The sequence below is a fragment of the Glycine max genome, chromosome 11 (genome assembly GCF_000004515.6).
Source record: "Glycine max cultivar Williams 82 chromosome 11, Glycine_max_v4.0, whole genome shotgun sequence".
NCBI lineage: Eukaryota > Viridiplantae > Streptophyta > Magnoliopsida > Fabales > Fabaceae > Glycine > Glycine max.
The window spans coordinates 12,315,004-12,336,580 of NC_038247.2; the positions used below are offsets into that span (position 1 = coordinate 12,315,004).

At 28.5% G+C, this 21,577-nt stretch overlaps 1 protein-coding gene across 3 annotated transcripts; it reads left to right on the forward strand.

The window, feature by feature from the left end:
- The first annotated feature begins 165 nt into the window (after nt 1-165).
- On the forward strand, nt 166-9,549 carry PGN (polygalacturonase). Of its 3 annotated transcripts, none has more exons than NM_001251585.2 (7): nt 166-396; nt 2,877-3,851; nt 7,385-7,573; nt 7,718-7,925; nt 8,698-8,779; nt 8,870-8,978; nt 9,075-9,549. In NM_001251585.2, the coding sequence occupies exons 2-7, from the start codon at nt 3,846-3,848 to the stop codon at nt 9,414-9,416; spliced, it is 936 nt and encodes a 311-aa protein (NP_001238514.2). In that variant the 5' UTR covers nt 166-396; nt 2,877-3,845; the 3' UTR covers nt 9,417-9,549. The 3 variants fall into 3 exon arrangements, with proteins under 3 accessions (NP_001238514.2, NP_001338686.1, XP_040862414.1); NM_001351757.1 differs by having other exon boundaries at nt 2,877-3,014; XM_041006480.1 differs by lacking the exon at nt 166-396 and having other exon boundaries at nt 2,877-3,014; nt 3,724-3,851.
- The last annotated feature ends 12,028 nt before the right edge of the window (nt 9,550-21,577 follow it).

Sequence of the window (21,577 nt, forward strand, 5' to 3'; positions counted from 1 at the left end):
GGTAGCTTTCAATTAACAAATAATTTTTCAGCTTCCTATTATTTTTTTAATTTTTAATTAGTTTTGTCAAATAAAACCTAATCCTAGAGTATGTACAAAAAATAAAATACTAATTCTAGAATCTATAAATTAACATTTTTTCTCGACTTTTCATAGTGCGCTTACATTTTACGTGCCCTAGCTATCTTACATATAGTTAGACTTGATGCATTCAGTGTTGTTTTAAGAAAAAGAATATTAGTTTTAATTTCGAAGATGAAGTTCCTATTTGCTGTGCTAGCAATTTTTGTTGTTGCTTTACCTTGTGCGTGGACTAAACTGGAGCTTGATGCAGGTCCTAGCTTCAATGTTATCGATTATGGTGCCACGGGCAATGGTCAAACTGATGATTCCCAAGTATGTTTATTATAACTTTTTCCCCCCTTATATATCTTACATACAATTGATACAATAATGCACGGCCACAGTCTCCTATCCACACATGCATAATTGCATATACCATAAGGTTTTCTTTTGGTTACAATGGTTATATTAATATTAGAAGCTAGTTCATGCATACCTCAAATATTTATATCATTATTCATACTTCAATTTTGAAAATTAGCATGTACCTCCAATGCATCATATATTATACATAGGGTTAAGTATAATGTTTTTTTGTTCTTCACTTTATCGTTATTTATGATTTTTGTTTCTAAATTTTTTAACGACCGATGATCAATATATATTAACTTTTTTTCATCACAAGTTTTAGTTATTTCTATTTATTTTAATCATTAAATAATAATATGACAGATTTTATTATGATTCATTTTCTGACGACTAAAAATAAAAAAAAAATGTTTCCTAAAAGAAAGCCCAAATTCAGATTCCCAACATTCTTACTCTTATGCTTAGATTTCCTCAACATTTCTAACTTTTTTTTAAATTTGTTAAATGTTTTCTGACTCTTCTACTACCTCTCTACTAATAAAAACCGCAACTAGAATGGTAATTCATTTTTCATTTGACCAAAGGGAGAAGACACCATAATCTTAACCATTGTGCTTGAACTCACTGAAAAGCAATATTCTAAACTTGGTTGGACTTCACTCACGGGTCACTTCTCATGTCATCCACTTTTCATGACCACTTGTTCCAGATTATTGTTCCATTCAAATTTCAAAGCCTAACATTAAATCCCTAATATTAGGCTTTGAAATTTCTGGAATTGTTTTTCTTTTCTTTTTTAGCTTTTTGCAAACGAATCACTAGGATGTTTTGTTATTTGGAATTATTCGAATGCATAAAAGGCTTATTTTCGATTTTGATTTTGAAGTGTTGCTCACTACTGTTTCTGTTTTCGATCTTTATTTTTAATTGTTAGATTCTGATTGTGAATCGATTGAACGAGTTTATTTTTCCATGTTTATTAATCCTGGCCTTTAAAAAACACTTTATTCATGCAATTGTTTTTAACCGTAAAAAAAACATAATAAAATTAATGTTCCGTCATCACTTAATAATTAAAATAGACAAAAAAAAGCTAAAAATTATGATGAAAAAAAGCTAGAGAACGTTGATCAATTGTTGAAAATTTTAGAAACCAAAATTATAGATAGCTGATAGTTTAGAGAAAAAATATATATTTAACCCTACTATATATTATATATTATATATTAATGTAAACCTATAATACTTTTTGATTAAATTAATTTGTTAGTCCTCTAATTTATTTTTTAAATTTAATTTGGTCTTTTTTTGTTTAATTTAATTCTCTAATTTTTTAAATTGATTTAATTTAGTCTTTTAATTTAAATAATAAGAAATAACACTTTATAACGGTTCAAAATTATTATTAAGTAGTTTTAAACAGTTACAAAATACATATCTTTTAAAAAAATTAATTGATTTTAAAAATTAAAAAATCAAATTAAACCAAAAAAAATTAGAAGATCAAATTAAATCTAAATAATAAATTTAAGAAAAAAATCAACTTAACCATACTTTTTTATAAATATGTTTTGTTACATAAAATAGTAATAGTGGTAATTATTTTTTCAATTAGCCAGTTTATGAATTTTTTTAATCTACCCTCCTTTTATCTGCTAAAACTCTTGGAATCTCTGTTCCTTCCGTGGCTCGTGATAATTTGGGATGTCTAACAAATAAAACTAATGTTGATATCTCATTACGTTATATATATATTACCTCTGACGTTTAATTGATATTCAAGGACATGTCTTTTGAAAATGTAGTTTTTATAATGAAAAGAAATTGTCTTTTCACCTGGTATTCAAAGACAAGAATCATGAAATATATATTTTTTTCCCAAATGAATACAGAACCTGGCTTTGGGTTATTCGGTTGTCATTTATTATTAGTATTATATTCATTTTTAATTCATCAGTAAATGTTAACTTTTATTTTGACTAATTTGATTTAAAAATTTTGGTGTTAATATATACTTAATTAGAGCCCAATGCCTTTTACAAGACTTTTGAAGTTAATTGTTTTGTATATGATTTTCTTATTTGAGCTATTGATCAATACATGGTGAAAAAAATAGTACGTATAGTTAAAGGGAATCTATTATTTCTCTTTTTTTTCTTAATTATTAATTTATGTATAAATTTTTAAAAAATTCAATTTAATTCCTTCTTTTTTTTTAAGTGACCAACAATTTCAATACTTAAGACATTCTAATGACCAACAGTCAATCGACAGAAATGACCTAATTGAGATATTTTTTTAAAAAAAAGGGAACTATATTAAATTTTTTTAAAACTTAGGAATCAAAGAATTTTTTAAAATATTAAATTGATAATTAAGTTTTTTAATATTATTCCTCTTATTTAATACTATCATTTTAAACCTTTTTTTTTTCATTTGTAAAGGCTTTTCTGAAAGCATGGAAAGACGCGTGTAATGCAAGTTATGGCACCGCAACACTTCTCATACCCAAAGAGAAAACTTTCATGTTACAGCCGGTGTTGTTCCGTGGTCCTTGCAAGCCTCCAACCGTTCACATTAAGGTAACTAGTAATAGCTTTCATATTTTGTTAAAAAAAATTCAAAAGAAAGTTTTCCACCAAAAAAATATTTTAAGAAAATAAAAAAAATGATGTAAAAAAAGTGAAGTATAAGCATTAAAATAATAAGATTTTAAATTCTTTAATTAACTAGTTTATAATGATTTTTTTAAGAAAAAAGTAATGTGAATAGTCTTAGATAAGAAGAAAATCAATTATTTGCAAAAGAATTTATTTTGATTACTTTAATTTATTTTAAATAAATAAATGTGGCATAGATAATATTCGATAAAGATAAATTTAAACTTTTGGATCAATAAGAAAATTATTAATTTTTCTGATATAAATTAATTAAGATGAAAAACAATGTTGACCGGGTTTTATGGGAAGAGTTTTTTTTATGAGTTAGTGGCTTAGTGCTTAAACTTTTTAAAATTTTGAATTTTAGTCTTTAATCAAAAGAAGTTTGACCGGATAAAAATTTTAAACATTTTTTCCGTTAAAGTTTTAGTCTGTTTATTCTTGTAGTTAAAGAATAATGTGTCATTATTATTATTATTATTATTATTATTATTATTATTATTATTATTATTATTATTATTATTATTATGTGTGCTTGTTTATTTGGCGGCTAAAAAAAATCTTGTGTGAAATGTTTATTAGTTATTAAATAATTTTTTACTGCTAAAAATTCTTACCCACTCTCGTTGAGGATACCGCTAAGCCGTTCGAAGAGGACGGTGTGCTGCTGCTGATGCTAAAGAGAGTGGCAGCGGCACTGAGGTCGAAGTGCGTTGCGGTGTGGGCAAAGTTAGCGGCGGGGTTTGAAAAAAAATGGAGGTGTGAAAAATAATAAATGGATATAATTTTATATTTTTTCATAATCATTCTTTATATAATAAAAGCATGTATAACTGTCTAGTTCTCTCGTGAAATAATGGACTTTACTCTCTTAACATTAACTATTTTATCGCTTTTAATCTATCATTTTTAATATATTTAGTTCTAACTTAAATTTCAATAATTTAAAAATAAATTATCAATAATAATAATATATCATAATATAAATTATTTATCATAAATATAAAATATAATTTATAAGTTTAAAATATTTATCTTTTACAAATTTTAGTTATAATATAATTTATATATTTAAAAATATTTATTTATTATAATTTTTAGTTGTATACAATAAACATTTATTTTTATAATACACATCCCAAAATAATAGTTTCATATAAATTTACTAAAAATTTTCTCGTTTTTGAAAAGGTAAAAGAAAATTCTTAAAATAACTTGTGATACTATAATTTTCTGCTATGTTTCTTTGTCCTTCATATCAAAATCAAACCATAATGAAAAAAAAATAGTAAAAGAAACTAATAGTAAAGTTGTACCAACAAATAAATAAAAACACACTAGAATCATACCGACATCACGTAAAATTACACATAGATTCACAAATGACCATGCTTCATTCATCTCCTGAATGCAAAGTGCAGCATGAATGTTCTTAAGCCACCACACATCCACACCCATGTCTTACATGTCACTAGTGATTAACTAACTAAACTCATTCAAATAACCACTAGACCATACTTCATAGTTCATAGTTCATACTAAATATCAAATCATCCGCCGTCTCTTAATTTCCACAAAGCAATTAAGACTGATACTAATTACCAATAATTAATCTAGCAAACATAGAAATGACAAAATAGATCTAGACCTATAGATATTTTTAAAAACATCCGCAAGGTAATTATTTGTTTATTGAGAGGCGGGATGGGTGCAGGTATTTACCGGTAATTTTTTGTGGGAATGAACATAGGTATGGATACTATAACTCATTTTGCCCCTCCCACATACGCACCTATAATCAATATATATTAAATATTAATGTAAATTATTTATATTATACATGTATTTTTTTATAAATAAAATTATATTTTCCTAATTTTATGACTAATAATAACACTCTAACATAGAATAATGAATTCTAATTCAAAATACCTTATGTTAAATTTATTTTATATTTTTTTATGTATAAATTTATGAATTTGTTATCAAGTTCTTTTAAGATTCACTTCAAATTATGAATGATATTTTGTGTTGTTTGGTGCTTCAATTAGTAGTGTAGATTTACATATATTTAATGATTTATCTTTATAATATTGAATGATTATATTTGTAATGTTTATTTATGACTTAAATTTCGACAAATCAATGTTATGTTTTTTGTTTTTAATACTACATTTGGTTCTATATATAAGAAATAAAATATAACATTTTCTTGGTCTTAATTATAAGAAATATAAGATTGCTTTATTGCTAAATTTTTTTTTAGCCCTAATTAATTATGAGGTCTATCAATAATATGCACTTATTTCTCCATGAAAATGAATGCACTTACTTAGCTTACAACAAAACAATTTATACTCATTGATTAAACAAATTATTTTTCAAAAATAATCATTTCTTAAACTATTTAATGTCATGGATAGTCTTGAAATAAAATTAAATTTTATGACAAATTAACTAATCTAACCACTTATATTTGTCTTGATGAATTAGGCAATTCTTTCTTTTATATATATAAACATAGGTAATATTATATGTGGATGCTTTTAATGTTATGTTTTAATTACTTAAGAGTAAATATTTAACTTACTTGTAGTAATTTTTCTAATTAATATATTTTTTATTGATTTATTAATTTTATATATAAGTAAAATGTGGGTCGTGAGTGAGGGTATGAGTATATAGATACCTAGTGAATTCTATGATGGGGATTAAAGTTGCTATATTTATTTAAAATACGCATAAGAGGATGGATACTATAAGATCTGTAGACATTGTGTGAGAGTTAAAAAAAATTGAATTATTTTAGTTGTATTATTTTGTTACTCAATGTATACAAATTATGTTTAATTGTTGGGGGTAACTAATGAAACAATTTCTAACAGTTTTTAATATTTTATAAAAACTTCAACAAATACTTTTTTATGGTTTTTAATTGTCAAAGACAAACTGTTGAAAAATCTAATAAAATAATAATAAAATTAATGTCATGTCATTATTTAATGGTAAAGATTAAAATCTTAACAAAAAAATATTCAGGAACTTTTATCAATCAAACTTTTGTTTAAAGATTAAAACTTAAAATTTTGAAAAATTCAAAGGACTAAAAATTTAGTTGTTTTTTTTTTTCAAGAAGTTGAAAGTGAAATTTACTATAAAAAAAAATAGAGAGAGAAAAATATAGAAATAAACTAGATTGAAAGAGTAAATATATACATATAGACTCATGTGAGTACACTAAAAGGAATCTGTGAAATTTTTTACATCTTTTTTCTAACAACACGCTAAGTCTCCCTCTGTTTAATTATGCATTTTCACTCAACTTGATTTTACGAGTTATTGCAGGGACATTTTCTTAATGGGTAAATTAGGAAGAGTAATGCAAAAATAATGAGTGAAGGAAGAAAAAAGCCGTAAATAAGGAAAAAAATTGATTATTTTTCCATTGATGTTGTGATTATTTTCATCCCTGCAATTTGACAACCACGTATGCGTACTTAATTAGTGGTCATTTAGGCATTTAACATGTTAATTCATCCTTTTTGACGACCTTAGATAACATCAAGTAATAGAGGAGGGGTTAAATTGATTGATTACTTATAATTTCATATACCGTTCTTTTTTCAATTTTACATACCAATTTAATTAACCATTACAAATTAAAGACTAAATTGATTGATAATTTATAATTTCAAAGACCATTTTATCTTATATTTTTTAATTTTAGGAACCAATTTAATTGATTATTATAATTTTAAGGACTAAATTAACTGGTTATTTATAATTTTAGGGATATTTTATCATTTTGTTAATTTTATGAACCAAATTGATCGGTGATTACAATTTCATAGAATTGATTATTCACTCAATATATTTGGTTATGATAATAATATAAAAATATTTTAATCTAAAGAAAAAAGTCTTAAATTAAAATAATTATATCAACGTTTCATAAGTTTATTATTCATTATAATTAAAAACAAAAAGTTACATTTATCTTTTTTTTATAGTTTGAATCTAAAATAGTATCCAAATTACTCAAAATGTTATTATTTATCTAATCAATATAGAAACTCACTTATATTATTTCAAAAAACAATTAAAGTGTATGAATTGGTAGTATCCAATAAATACTAGAGATGGTCATAATCATTTTAAAATTCCTTTTTTTAGAGGAATTATTTTAAAATTCCTAACCATTTAGTTGTGTAACTTATTTTCTAACTATCTATAATATGTGTGTTACCTATTTTGCATGACTATAATATTCAACTTATGGTTTGACTTGATAGCTCAAGGGAACCATCATTGCCCCAAACAAGATTGAGGCTTGGAAATTGCCAAAAAGTACAAGGATGGCATGGATTCGTTTTAGGCACATAAGTGGTCTTGTTATCCGTGGAGGGGGATGGGGACTAATTGATGGTCAAGGTTCTCCATGGTGGAATTCTTATTTCAATACCGAAATTAAGAGGCCAACTGTAAGTTATAAAACATACACAAGAGACTAATGTGAAAATTAATCACAAAGGAAAATATGTTGACCAATGGAAATTTTAATTCAAAGTTTTAAATTCAAATTTTATTATAATTGTGTGTATAATGTCTTAATACCATATGTGCAGGCTTTACATTTTCGTGAATGTGACTATCTATTCCTTAGTGGATTGACTCACATTAACAGTCCCAAAAATCATATAAGCATAAATAGATGCAACAACTCACTCATCTCCAAAATTCATATGATTGCCCCAGACGAAAGCCCAAACACTGATGGGATTGATATCTCACAGTCATCCAACATTGTCATAAAGAATTCTAAGATGGAAACTGGTAAATCGTATATAAGTGTCAGACTTCAGTTGCATAATTATTATTTTTTGTCCTTAAATCATGCAATGAGATTGCATAGTCTTTTAGTTCCTAGGTTTTTTCTAAGACTACTCAAGTGGTGGATCTGCTCTTAAATTGCAAAAGAAAAAAAAATTACCTGATGGTTAGAAATGAATTTTCTAATTTAAGTTGACAATCATATGTAATAAAAATAAGAAAGAAAATTCTCTTCAATAATTTTTTAGATGAGAAATTCAATTTATACAACTAAATTGTACAACTTCTTTTTACAAATAAATGGATATAAAAAAGGAGAGAAATGTGAAATATGATGGACGATTTCATGAAGAATGATTGAAGAAACAATAAATGTTAAATAAGTTGGAATATAATTTTATTGTACGGATATGATATTTCTTTTCAAAATATGTGGAATTTCAAACATACAAATGTTAAAAGTGTGTCTATCTCTCTATAAATGTTACATAAATATAAGATAGATAGAAAATTTAAACATGACATGCTAGTTGCATGTACGGATCCATTTCCTTTGTCATATTAAATTTAAACATGATAAAGTTGTGCATATCTCTTTATAAATGTTAGACAAGTAGAAGAGTGATATAAAATTTAAACATGACCTCTTATGTATGAATCCCTTTCTTTTGTCCTATCTTATCATTATACAATAATTCTTACATAGTTGATCATAGAATTAAAAATAAAATTGATTAACGAGACTGTTACATATTTTGATTATTATTTTCTAAAGGTGATGATTGCATTGCCATTAACCATGGATCCACCTTCATCAGCATAATTGGTGTCTTTTGTGGACCAGGCCATGGCATCAGGTAAGTTCGAGTAAATTTATATTTTCATGTTAATTCAAGTTATTTGGCCAATAAATTGAAAGCATTTAGGATGCCTTTGTTAATATGTAGTATTGGGAGCTTAGGAAAAAATGGAGCCCATCAAACAGTGGAAGAAATATATGTACGAAATTGCACCTTCAATAGAACAACAAATGGAGCTAGAATCAAAACATGGATAGTAAGGATCAGATCTAGTTAGTTTGGCACTATTATATATATTGAACTAAAGCAAATGACATTAAATAACTTTCATGTTTTGTGTTCTTTAAATCAGGGAGGTCAAGGGTATGCAAGGAAGATCACTTTTAAGGATATTATACTTATGGAAGCTACAAATCCTGTGATTATTGATCAACAATACAACCCATATGACAATGTAGGTGGAGTGAGAGTGAGTGATGTTAGTTACCACAATGTGAGGGGAACCTCAAGTTCCATGCATGCAATCAAACTGCATTGTGACAAAAGCGTAGGTTGCACCAACATTGAATTGAAAGGGATTAACATAACTACCATTACTGGAAAGAAAACTTATGCATCATGCAAAAATGTAAAAGGGGTGTGCTCTTTTTGTAATCCACATGTGTCATGTCTTTCTCATAAAGGATCAAATTAGTGTTATAAGTAATTTCATTTATTGTCAAAACATCTGATTTTTCTTTCTTCATTGTACTCAATTGTTGATTGAATAAATGATAGTGTAACATCTTGAAATTTTTATCTTATTGAAAGAGAATGTCTTATAATTAGAATTTTCTTTATTTACTATGAGGTTGTATTGTGGTTTCAATTTTTAGTCTTTGTCACAAAACAACATAGACACCTTCTCATTTATTTCTCCATTGTGACTTTGCCAAGCATATGTGATCTTGGTTATCAGCTATCACTCGTCAAAGTTTCAACTTGGTTTCTCCTATAAAGCTTATCTTGGTTGGTAATTTGATTGTCAGACCGCAAGCTAAAGATGTTCTTCTTGATAGTGATATATTTGTGATTTGGGTAATCTACATTGTCATAATCAGGTTTGTTTTCATAATGTCCATGTCTCATGATAGCAAACAATTGCACTTATGCCTACTCATATTTCTCTTGCATGTCATCTTACTATTAGAACTGGACGATCCTAGTTTTACAACTGCATAATCCTTCCTTTATCCATTGTTTTGATGATTGGAAGGATATAAATTGTGTTGAACTAATGGTTTTATTTTAATTGAACATGACTTATATTATGGAGCAAACAGGATAATCTTTATTTTCTCTTTGCTCTTTTATATGGTTGTCCATTTACTGGAACTTGTTTTACTAAGTGGAAAATCCAACATCCAATGTGTCGTAATTAACTAAGCATCCAACCTTATGAAAACCAATGTGTTTACACTTAGCCTTTTACATACGTGTCCATTGGACTTAATCACTTAAACAAACACTTTATATTATGCAAGTGACATCCAACCTCTTGTACTGGGTGTGCGTTAGTTAAAAAGAGTAATGCTTGCACCAACCATATTTTTACAATCCATTTGTCTCTTTTTTTTTAATGTTAACGTTTGAATTTCAAGAACAAAATAATAGAGAATAGGAGAAACCAAAGGAATAATCTTCAAGGTTGTTATCACCGGAGAGAATCACGCACATGCAATTGTCAGTACTATCATTCCTTCTCTCAACTCAAGCAAGTGACACATGAACAAAGCTCCAAAGCTAAGAGACAACAATTATTTTAAGACTGGCTCTAATCCCACAACGGATATGTTCACCAAGTTGTCTATAAAAGGCGATTCAAGCTTCAGTGAAGACACTAAGAAATTGTGAAGCAAGGTGAAAAAACAAAAAATATCTGTCAAGTTATTGGACGATACACTCAACTCTTAAAAGTTCATCTTTGCAAAACAAAGTTAATTTGTACCATTGTTACTTAATTGTATATCCACGTAAAATTTAAAAACAAAATATGTAAAATCAACAACAAAAAGAACATGCAATTGATTTTATTGATAAATAATTCAAAAATAATAAAAATATTACCTTTGTGATAAAAAAATTCATCCACCTCATTTTTTTTAATAACAATATCATCAGTAGAATCATATTGTTGAAAATGATTATGAGACATGTTCTACAAAACCAAAAAAAATCGCATTCTATAAAAAAATCATAAATATTTAAAAAGTTGGTGTATATATATATATATATATATATATATATATATATATATATATATATATATAAAGAAAAAGAAGAATACAATACATCGTCTTCAACGGGCATGTCTTTCAAAGGCTGTATAATATCATCTTTATGAAGAGAATGAAACATTTCATCAAGGTCTATGTTTTGTGTCTATTTAGACTTTGACATTGGTCCTTTTGTTATATGTTTCTTAAAATATTAATAATGATTATTTTTTTTATTCAATTCAATAAGATTTTATTCAATAAATAATGTTTTAATTTATTTTTAAAAACTTATTTTTAAATAAAAAGAAAATATTTATAATTAAATCAAACTAAAAATCCTAAAATATAAAATAAATAATTCTTTAAAATTTAAAAGTTCAAAACTAAATTACATACAAATATTTTGAGTCCATTTATATGAGATGAATATATTTATTTCATTTTTATTTATTATTTTTAGTAGAAAATTAAGACAACAGAAAAAAAGTAAGAATCTTTAAATTCTAAAATTTTATTCTTTTAAAATCTTTTAACTATTTTTTTCTTTTCTGATAAATAAGTTATTTTCTCATAGAACTTATATGAATGATGTTTTTTATTAAGATTTTAATTTTTTTCCAATTATTTTTATTATTATTATATTATATATCAAAATTAGATTAAATTTAAATTGTTTTAAATTATAATAATAAAACATAATTTAAACAGATTAAGAATTAAAAGAAGAAAATGATATAAAACATAATGCAAGTACATATAGTTACATCTTTTAAAACATTTTTTTCTACAAATATTCTTAGTACAAAAAAGTGTGTTGTTATCATCATCACAAATGAAAACTTTTAACCCATATTTACTTTTAACTGGAGAGAATGCAACATATAGTTATCCATGTTTGAATGCAGGTCTTGGAAGAAACATGCCAACTTGACTAAAAGTTTGGCCTTGGCTTTTATTGATTGTCATTGCAAAGCATACCAAAAGAGGAAATTGATGCCTATGAAATTTAAAAGGAGTCATTCGATCAAATGGGTCCAAATTCAATCTTGGGATGTAAACTTTATTTCCAATATTAGCTCTTGTAACATTAATAGCTTCAATTAATCGAATTCCTAACTCTTCAACAATGAGTCTAGTTTCATTACAAAGACCAAGAGACATATCTAAATTTCTCATAAGTATGACATGAACACCTTTTTTCAATATCAAACGATGATCAAGAAGACTAAATAACTTGATATTATTCAAAAATTCAATTGTCAACCAATCAGAATGAATGCATATGTCCTTATCAACTTTTAAAATTGAATAAGAACTCAGGTTAATTTTTTTCTCTCAAGGAAATACTGTCATGACTTATTCATTAATTGAAGAGACAACTTCCAAAGTAGGTTCCAAAAGTGCTTTATCTTAAAAGTATTCAATAATACCCAAATTATGAAACAAATCACAATAAATAGACTCAACTATATCTTGAATAGGCTGATGTGAATTGTTCACAATTAAGGAATGAGGAATGTCAACATGAGTTTCACCTTATTGTCATCACCAATTTGGCCATCACCCAAAGCAAGAATTCAATCTGGAAAGTTTTTCTTTTCACTTTCATCCACATCATTTGGATCACTTTTCAAATGCATGTTTAGACCCAATATAAAAAATTTATAATATTTCCACAATTAAGAAGAGTTTATGGTGGCCAAAACAATTTCAACTCTACTTGTATTAGGAACAACAAACAAAATTTGTCTTAAATCACCACCTAGAACAACTTTTCCACCAAAAGGTTTATGTAAACCATCATCAATAGTAAAACACATAATATCTCTCAATGTTCTATCAAGAGCTTCAAATGCAAGCCTATTAACCATAGGTGTTTTATCCCATATGACCGAGGTAGTATGTTTCAACAATTTCACTTTCAAACTTTGTTGCTTAATAGAACAACAAAAATCTTCACTCAATAATAATGACATTGAAAATTGAGAATGAACCGTTTTATCACCAAGAAGAAAAAGAGATGTAGTACAACTTGAAGCTACATTTAACACTATTTTTCTCTAATCTAAATTTATAAGACAATGTCTTGCATAAGAAAGTCTTACCATTACCTCCATAGCCATAAACAAAAAAGAATTCCACCTTGGTTGAAATTACACTAGCAGCTTTACCTGGCGATGCTATGGTATTTATGACTTTTAAATTTAAAGATAAAATAAAGTAATGAAAGTATACTATTTTTTTATCCCGTGATATTAATATTTTTTTTACCATATATGTTTTTAAATTTTTTTAGATAAAAAAAAAAATAGATTTGTAATTATGATTGAATAATATGTTTTGAAAAAGCTAAATCAATGGTTTAATTCTCAAGTTGTTTTCATTTGATTTATAAAAGTTAACACTCAATATTTTAGTTAAGAAAAGGAAAATAAGTTGGATACGTGTCATTAAATTGTTAATTGGATATTATCTTCTTTATTAGTTAGATTTATTAATAATAATAGCTTCGAATGTTGAGAACATTTGAAATATACTTGAAATATTTCATTGTAAATTAAATTAAATATATTTTTAAAACTTGAAAATATGTATAACATTTTAATTAAGAATATCAAACTATGTACAATATTTACAACTAATTTAGTTTATCTACATTTGTTTTGAAGCAGCTAGTCCAAGATTGGGCATTTGTATGTGCAGAATTCAACTACACAAAGTGAAGTATATCATTTTTTAAGGCAAAATATGATTTTTTTAAATTAAAATCAATTAGTTCCAGCACAAAAGGTGCTAAAACTAAGTCAAAAGCTATGAGACCAAATACACAAAAATACAAAGTAGCCAAAGAAGTATCTAGCTAATAAATACACCCCTTAGTCAATTGATATATAAGCGATAGTCTAATTCTAGTGTTATATTTTCTAACCCATAACAAATAGATAATATAATTAAACAAAAATCAAACTTCAACCTAGACATGCGTAAATACTTATCTTGCCAGTGCTAAGAATAGCAGAAAGTCCATCCATATGCATCGGCTCTACCAGTCTGAAAAGTAAAGTCTCCTACTATAACACTTTTCTTCCCTTTTCATTTTTTATTAGATAATTATGATATCTCTCTTATGTAATTATTGGATTTGTTGCATTTTGATACTTTGTCCATTACATCTATCAATTTCCTTTTCAATAAATAATGGTCCTACAAAGTGTGTCTAGAAGCTTCTAACTCTATAATGTATGTCCAAAGTTGGCCATAAGCTACACAATCCATAATTCATGTACAACCCTTTAAGTACAACAATCATTACCATTAAAATTAAGATAACTTATTCAACTAATAAATTAATTTAAAGCCAACTCATTCATCCTTTTACTGTCGATAGTTGCTATGCCTAAGAATATAAATATAAAAGAATTATCAAACATGTTTTGGTTTGGCATGTCTCAATATGCATCTAGGAATTTCAAGGACACTCGCATTAATTTAAGTTTCTTGTGACTTAAAAGAATCATTTCCAATGTTATAGTTATCTCAAAACCAAAATATGTATAAGTATTCTCTATTTACTATATTAATATTCTCTTCAGTAAAATAAATGGCAAGTATAAAGTAGTATGCACATACTCTATTTACTCCATGGGTGGAAGTAAAAACTTGAAAAATTCACTTCAAAGACAATTAATTTTCATTCAAACATGCATCGGTACTAGGGTGGGGGAATGTCTCCTTTGATCCCGATTCTTAAGGTCATTTTTCTCTTACAATAACAATTGGCACACACTCATAATGATGCATAGCATCACAAAAACATAAAACACTTTCACTCACCACTCATTTATGTGTCACACACTAACCTCGCCCTTCTCATTAAATTGACTCAGCATTCAATCACAATTGATACACATTGTAGGGAGTAAATTTAGACACACTTAATCACATGATTGTATAAAAATTCATAATTAATTAATTAATTCTCTAAGAATGCAAAGCCATCGATTCCAAATCCTATAGGATCTTTGTCAAGTCTATTTCTCACTAAAACTACACAGCAAGCATCAATCCATGCCAAATAATGCAGTTTAATATTTTTATGTCACAACTACACAGAATCATAATCAACAAGGCAAGTTGCAATGTAAAAATCATTAAGAATTGTACAAAATTTGAAATGACATGAGACCAAAAGCATTATAAAGAGGACAAACAAATCTACAACACTACCAAAGGGCATTAAAATAAAGATCTTTAGCAAATGTAGTCCAAAACATAACTCAAGGATGATGTTGTCTCACAATTCCAACATATAGAGAAGTGCAATTATGGAAAACCATTAGAACTAAAATTCAATAAGAGAAATGGAGCTTTGTACATTGTTGGTGCCTACCTAGTTGTAAAATAATTGGACCTACAAGGGGGTTTGCCACTAAAGTGTTAACAAAAGCTACTTGAGGAATTGAATTTTTTTATGACAAAATTATAGTACTACAACATGCCAAGACTACTATAAGATCTCGATGGCAAGTATGGTGAACAAAGAGAAATAAAAACAAAGAAACTACAAGATCTTAGTGGAAAATATATGATATGGAAGTTTATCATTCGTACTACATTCTTCATGTTACGTTGAACAAATTACTAATTCTATGGAACCTCTACTATCATTTTCATTTTAGTAATCGACTACACCATTGGCTATCTCAAATAAAAAAATCAAATAGTTGTGTGGGATATGATGCATGGAAAGAAACATTTCAACCTTCACTAAAACAAAAAAGAGAATAAATTCCAAATTGTTGTGAAAGTGACAGACCACGACCTTGAATTTTCGTTTTAATACAACTGGATTTTATTCACAACAACAAATTTAACAACATACCGCAAAGGAAAAAAATAAAGACCAAAATTAATAAAAGAACCAAATAATAACATGTAATTTCCAAAAACTCAGAATGCAAAATAGGTCTTTATGCCTCCTCAAACCATCACATGTAATTACCCAAAATTGACCTTGTAAAATTAAACAATGTGGGAAATTAAAGGGAGTTACCATAAGCAACTAACGTTGTTCTGGAATCGCAAAACAGCCCTACACCCATATATGTATGCTTTTGATATTATTGACACACTCCAAAATAGACTCAAATTGCTTCTACCACCACTATCTGATGTGGAAGCAAAGTTTTCCAAATTTATTTTGATGATGTCAAAGACTCAAGTCAAGAATCAAGAGTCAAACAAGTTTCAAGAATCAAAGAGTCGTTCAATCAAGAATCAAGAGTCAAGTGAAGAGTCAAGATTCAAGTGTAGAATCAAGATTCAAGTAAAGATTCAAGAAAAGACTCAAGATATGCAAGAACTCCAAGAAAAGCATCAAGATAAGTATAAAAAGATTTTTTTAAAAGAAAAGATTGAATAGCACAATTTTGTTCAAGAGAATTTTCCAAAGAAAATATTTTACCAAGAGTTTTACTCTCTGGTAATCGATTACCAGAAGATAGTAATCGATTACCAGTAGCCAACATTCTTTTCAAAACTGATTTACAAAGCAGTAATCGATTACCTTGAGCATGTAATCGATTACCAATGTTTTTAAACGTTGGACTTCAAATTTCAAAAGTCATAACTTGTGATAAAACATTTTCAAACTTGTGTAATCGATTACCAGTATTTCTAAACGTTTTGGTTTTCAAATTTAAACATGAAGAGTCACCTCTATTGATGTGTAATCGATTACACTATAATGGTAATCGATTACCAGTGACTTATTTTGAAAAATAAATTACCAAAAGTCACAATTCTTAAAGTAACTAGTTTCTGAAGAATTTTTAAGAGACACAACTTTTAAAGTGACTAGTTTTAAAGAAATTGTCAAGAGTCGCAAACTTTTAACTTGAGTCATCAAATGATTATAAATATGTGATCATGACACGAATTTCAAAAACAAATTCTTTTCATTCAAAGAGATTTCTTTCATTCATTCAAAGCATTCTTCTAAGAGTTTTTGTTCAATACTTTCTTTATTCAAGAAAAGTTCATTGGCCAAAAACTTGTGCTATTCTTCTTCATTTCTTCTCCCTCCCGCCAAAAGAATTCAAATAACTAACCGTTTGAGAATTCTTTTGATTCTTTCCTTCTCCCTCTTGCCAAAAGAATTCAAAGAATTAACAGTCTGAGAATTCTTTTGATTCCCCAAACAAAGAATTCAAAGAACTAACCATCTGAGAATTCTTTGCCCAAACACTGAATTCAAAGAACTAACCGTCTGAGAATTCTGTGTAAGAAGCGGGTAGCTTCTTGGTTGTAATAGTGAACACAAGGGAGGGTACATCCTTTGTGGTTCGCTTCAAGTAGAGGGTACATCTACTTGGTTGTTCAAAGAGAACAAGGAAGGGTACATTCTTTGTGACTCTTTGCTTGTAAAGGATTTTACAAGGTTATTGGAAATCTCAAGAATCGTGGGTTGCTTGAGGACTGGACGTAGGCATGGGTTGTGGCCGAACCAGTATAAATCTTGTGTTTGTTTTTCTTCTTCCCTACACTCTTTACTTTTTCGCTGTGCACTTTTTATTTTCGCTTTACTTTTGTCTAAGTTATTGTTTTTGTTCTTTACTTTCTCATAACTTAGTAGTAAAGCCTAATTGAACTAGTAACATCAAGAAAGATAATTTTTAATTAGTCAAGATACGTTCATAATTAATTCAACCCCCCCTTCTTAATTATTCCGAGGTGACTTGATCCAACATCCAACCCTTTTAAGATACCACTAATCTGCGAACTTTCCTGCATGAGGTCCATCCCTAACCCCTTTGATGAAGAATATAATAATTATGAAAAATAGAATTTATCTGAATTAGAAAAATAAGTGACACAAATATATTGAATTATATTATTAGATGCTTTGTAAAAAAAAGCCTACATATACTTTTTATATTAAAGTGCTAAATTAAATCTACAATGCAAGGTTGTTAAACTCATGTTTTAAATCGTAGAATCGTACGATTTTAGGATTCCACTAAGCTTCAGCGAGTTAAATCAGAAGCTGAATCGAAAACGGAGTAGACTTGTCTGATTTAGCGCAGACTCGGGCGAGTTTGGGTAGACTCGTGAGTCTGCTACGAGTCTACAGGTTTACGAAAACCCGAAATGGCGTCGTGCTGCAACTACTTATTTGGGTAGACTCTGTCTTCCTTATTCGAGTTCTGCAAAGTGCAAACTTATTTGGTTCATGCTTCTTGGCTTCTTGCTACGATGCAGTCAGTGTCGGAGTGCTATGGTGGGGTGCGACAGTGAAAGGAGGTTTTTGGTGTTGGAGTGTGACTGTGCAAGTGTGTGACACGGTGCTTCTGGATCTTTTGTTGAAAGGAGGTTTTCGATGAAATGAGGTTTTCGGTATATGGGATCAAGGTGATTTGTTGCGAACAAAAGCTAAACTTCAAATTGCACAGGGCCAGTTAAGGAACAAAAGTTATACTGATATACACAGTTGCTTGTTGTTCTTCAAATTCAGAGTAAAGGTTTTGGTTCTGGAAGAAGCTATACAAGGTTTGTTGTTGTAATAACTTATGATGATTGAATATTTTTGAACCATGGGCCTTTATTCCTATTATTTACTATTAGAATTAGATAAATGTAGTCTCATGAACCTTTTAAATTTATAAGATTTTTCAAGAAATTTGTGATCATGGGTTTGTTAGAAAAAAAGGAAGTGTCCTGATAGTTTGTACCTTAGAAAGTGAGAATATTGATAGGAAAGTAATAGTGAGAGTATTGAAGATTTTATCACCATTTTATTTGGTTTGAAATGGAGGCATTTCGTGAAAAAGTAGAATGCAGAATGCATAGAGTTCCTCAAAATTTTGCATGTGTTGATGAAGCTTTTTGAAGCATGGTACACCTTTAAGGGCATACTACTGTTGGGTTCATATATTTATGTGAGAGTCAGTATGCCATGTTGTGTTGAATCACTTGTTATTTTAGGGTTGAAATATTTATTTATGATTTTATATAAAGGTATATTAATATTTTTTTTATTTGAGTAAACTCTTACGAGTTTACAATTCGATTCTACGAGTTGAGTTTACAGAGCCTCCACGATTTTACGTAGAATCGCGAGTCTGATAACCTTGCTATAATGGCCTTTTGGCTTAGTGGTAGTGTTCATGCAAACTGTAAGAGGTTTTGATGATTCTTGAATTGCACTTAACATTATCTTTTGATATAGAAGACAACGAAAAAAGATGAAAACTCAAGCTTTTATCTTTTGATATAGCTTCCTACTTGATTGACAGAAGTCAAAATCCTTCCATGTACCCATTACCCAGAAGGCATGATACTCTATTACTTACAAAATATAATCTAACATGAATTGAATATTGTATAAGTAAACATCTCTTTAATCGGTCGTAATGATAAGATCATGCAAATTCTATTTGTTTTGTTTTTTGTGTCTATATAGAGAAGTTATAATGTGAAAGCAGTGGTGGAAGGCTTCAAGTATAAGTAAACCTTATTAAGTGTCCCAATGTTATTTCTATCTATTGGATTTGAAAGCGGTGAAGGCTTCTAGTATATAATTATTTTTCTAAAATTACATAGATAATGCAAAGAGTAAGGAAGATAATAAGGGAAAATTGATGTTAGATACGTAAGACAAGGAGTATAGAACAAAGGCATTATTGTTCATTATCTCAAACAACTACATATCTAGAAAATAGTTTAATGGTTTGAAAGTCATTGAGAGCAAGAGAATAAATATAAATAAAGAAAAACTAACTGAAAACATGCACACAACCACTCACACAAACTTTGTTGCGTTTGACAAAATCAAAACCTCTTAAGCAAAGCTCAAGAATTAGAAAAAGTAACAATGAATGTAGAGAGGAATGATGGTATGCTTCATTAGCAATTTCCATGAATATATGAAAAATATGTCCAAGATCAAGGTTAACATTCAACACAAATAAAGAAAGAATAAAAATTTCAAAAGAAAAATAATTGCAACTATCCTCCTTTATTTTAATTGAAATTAGTGCTACAAAAGAAACAAATTTAGTTATTGATGGCTACAAAAGAATGCTTGGAGGTGCAACTATGATGATGGAACTATGGAAGTATAATAATTATTTCAAAGCTTATTTTCTCTCTCTGTCATACCCTAATTTCATCCGGGTATAATACTTTTATCAGTCACATATGATGTTTTGATTATTGCTAGTCGAATTACAGTGTTTGGCACCAGTTGCAGCGCAAGGCTGAGGGGTCGCTCAGGGTTGATGTTTGATTGTTAGATCCGGAAACAAAAGCCACAAGGAAAGGGGCAAAATGGTCATTTTTTGGAACTTTCGAGACCTAAACTCGCCCATTCTAGCATCTGGCTTGCTTGGGCCATGGGAAAGCTTTAGCCTTAAGCAATCAGCTCGCCAGGGCGAGCTGGTACCTTCAAGCCTAAGCAATTGGCTCGCCTGGGTGAGCTTCCCCTGCACCAAATGGCCTTTTCCTATAAATAGCCACGCAGGGGAATGTTTCAGGGGTTTGAAAATCTAAGGAAAGAAAGGAAAAACGCAGAAAAGAGAAAGAGAAGAAGAAAAAAAAGCAAAGTCGAGGCTCTGTCGAATTGAACTGTGGATCGTTTCCTACATCATTTCTCTTACTAGCCTTGTATCCTATGCAACAACCGGTTAGTTTTTTTTAAGATTTTGATTTAATCTATGTACCCTTATAGATCTTTTGTGATATTATGTGTGCATTTATCTTCTTCACTTATCATCGGTAATTTCATTTTATCCGTAAGGCTTAGTTCTAATCGGTAACTAGTGTCATGAAATTGGTTTTTTTAGTATGACTGGAAAGTAATAAACAAAACCAAAAATTCACAATCAAACTTCTTTTTGTCATATATCACTTAAGATCGTTTCAAGGTCCAACGCCTTAATGACTTTTTGTTTGCATTTAAAATTAATCTTTCAAAAAGAAACATGAGTGTTCTTATTAAAGAACTACGTAGGTCTGATTTCCTCATTGCACTCAAGGATACGTAGGAGCAAGGGCAACTCCTTTGTTGATTCAAAAATAAAAAAATAAAAGAGGGAAAATAAATAATTTTGAAGTCGTGTTTTGCACATTCGATTAAAGGTTGTCGTCCCTTGTGACGGGTGCATGGGGTGCTAATACCTTCCCTATGCGTAAACAACTCCCGAACCCTTCTTTTCAAAATTCGCAGACCTCTTTTGGTTTTTCTAACATTTTTCTTGAATAAACATTGGTGGCAACCCCCACTCGTTTTCTCCATAGGAGACGAATGTGCTTTTGTTTATTTATTTTCTTTCGTCGTTCCGTCGTAAGGTAGGTTGTGACACTTTTTATCTTATCAAGGTTGAGGAAGTGACCTACAAAGTGGGGCTATAAACACCAGGCCAGATGGCTTAATTTATTGAAATCTTCTTTTGAAGCCATTGCTCTATAGTAGGTGATACTAATCATTTCAATCAACAAAAATCAAAACTTAAAAGACAAAAAAAACTGTTAAGTAAAAAAATATTTATGTCTTAAAGACAAATCAAGACTCCTAATTATTTTTATTAGATGTAAATAA

Coding starts and splice junctions, on each gene's coding strand:
- PGN (NM_001351757.1), top strand. CDS start 256: ATGAAGTTCCTATTTGCTGTGCTAGCAATTTTTGTTGTTGCTTTACCT. Junction 397..2,876: donor GTCAAACTGATGATTCCCAA/GTATGTTTATTA, acceptor TCATTTGTAAAG/GCTTTTCTGAAAGCATGGAA. Junction 8,979..9,074: donor CTAGAATCAAAACATGGATA/GTAAGGATCAGA, acceptor TCTTTAAATCAG/GGAGGTCAAGGGTATGCAAG.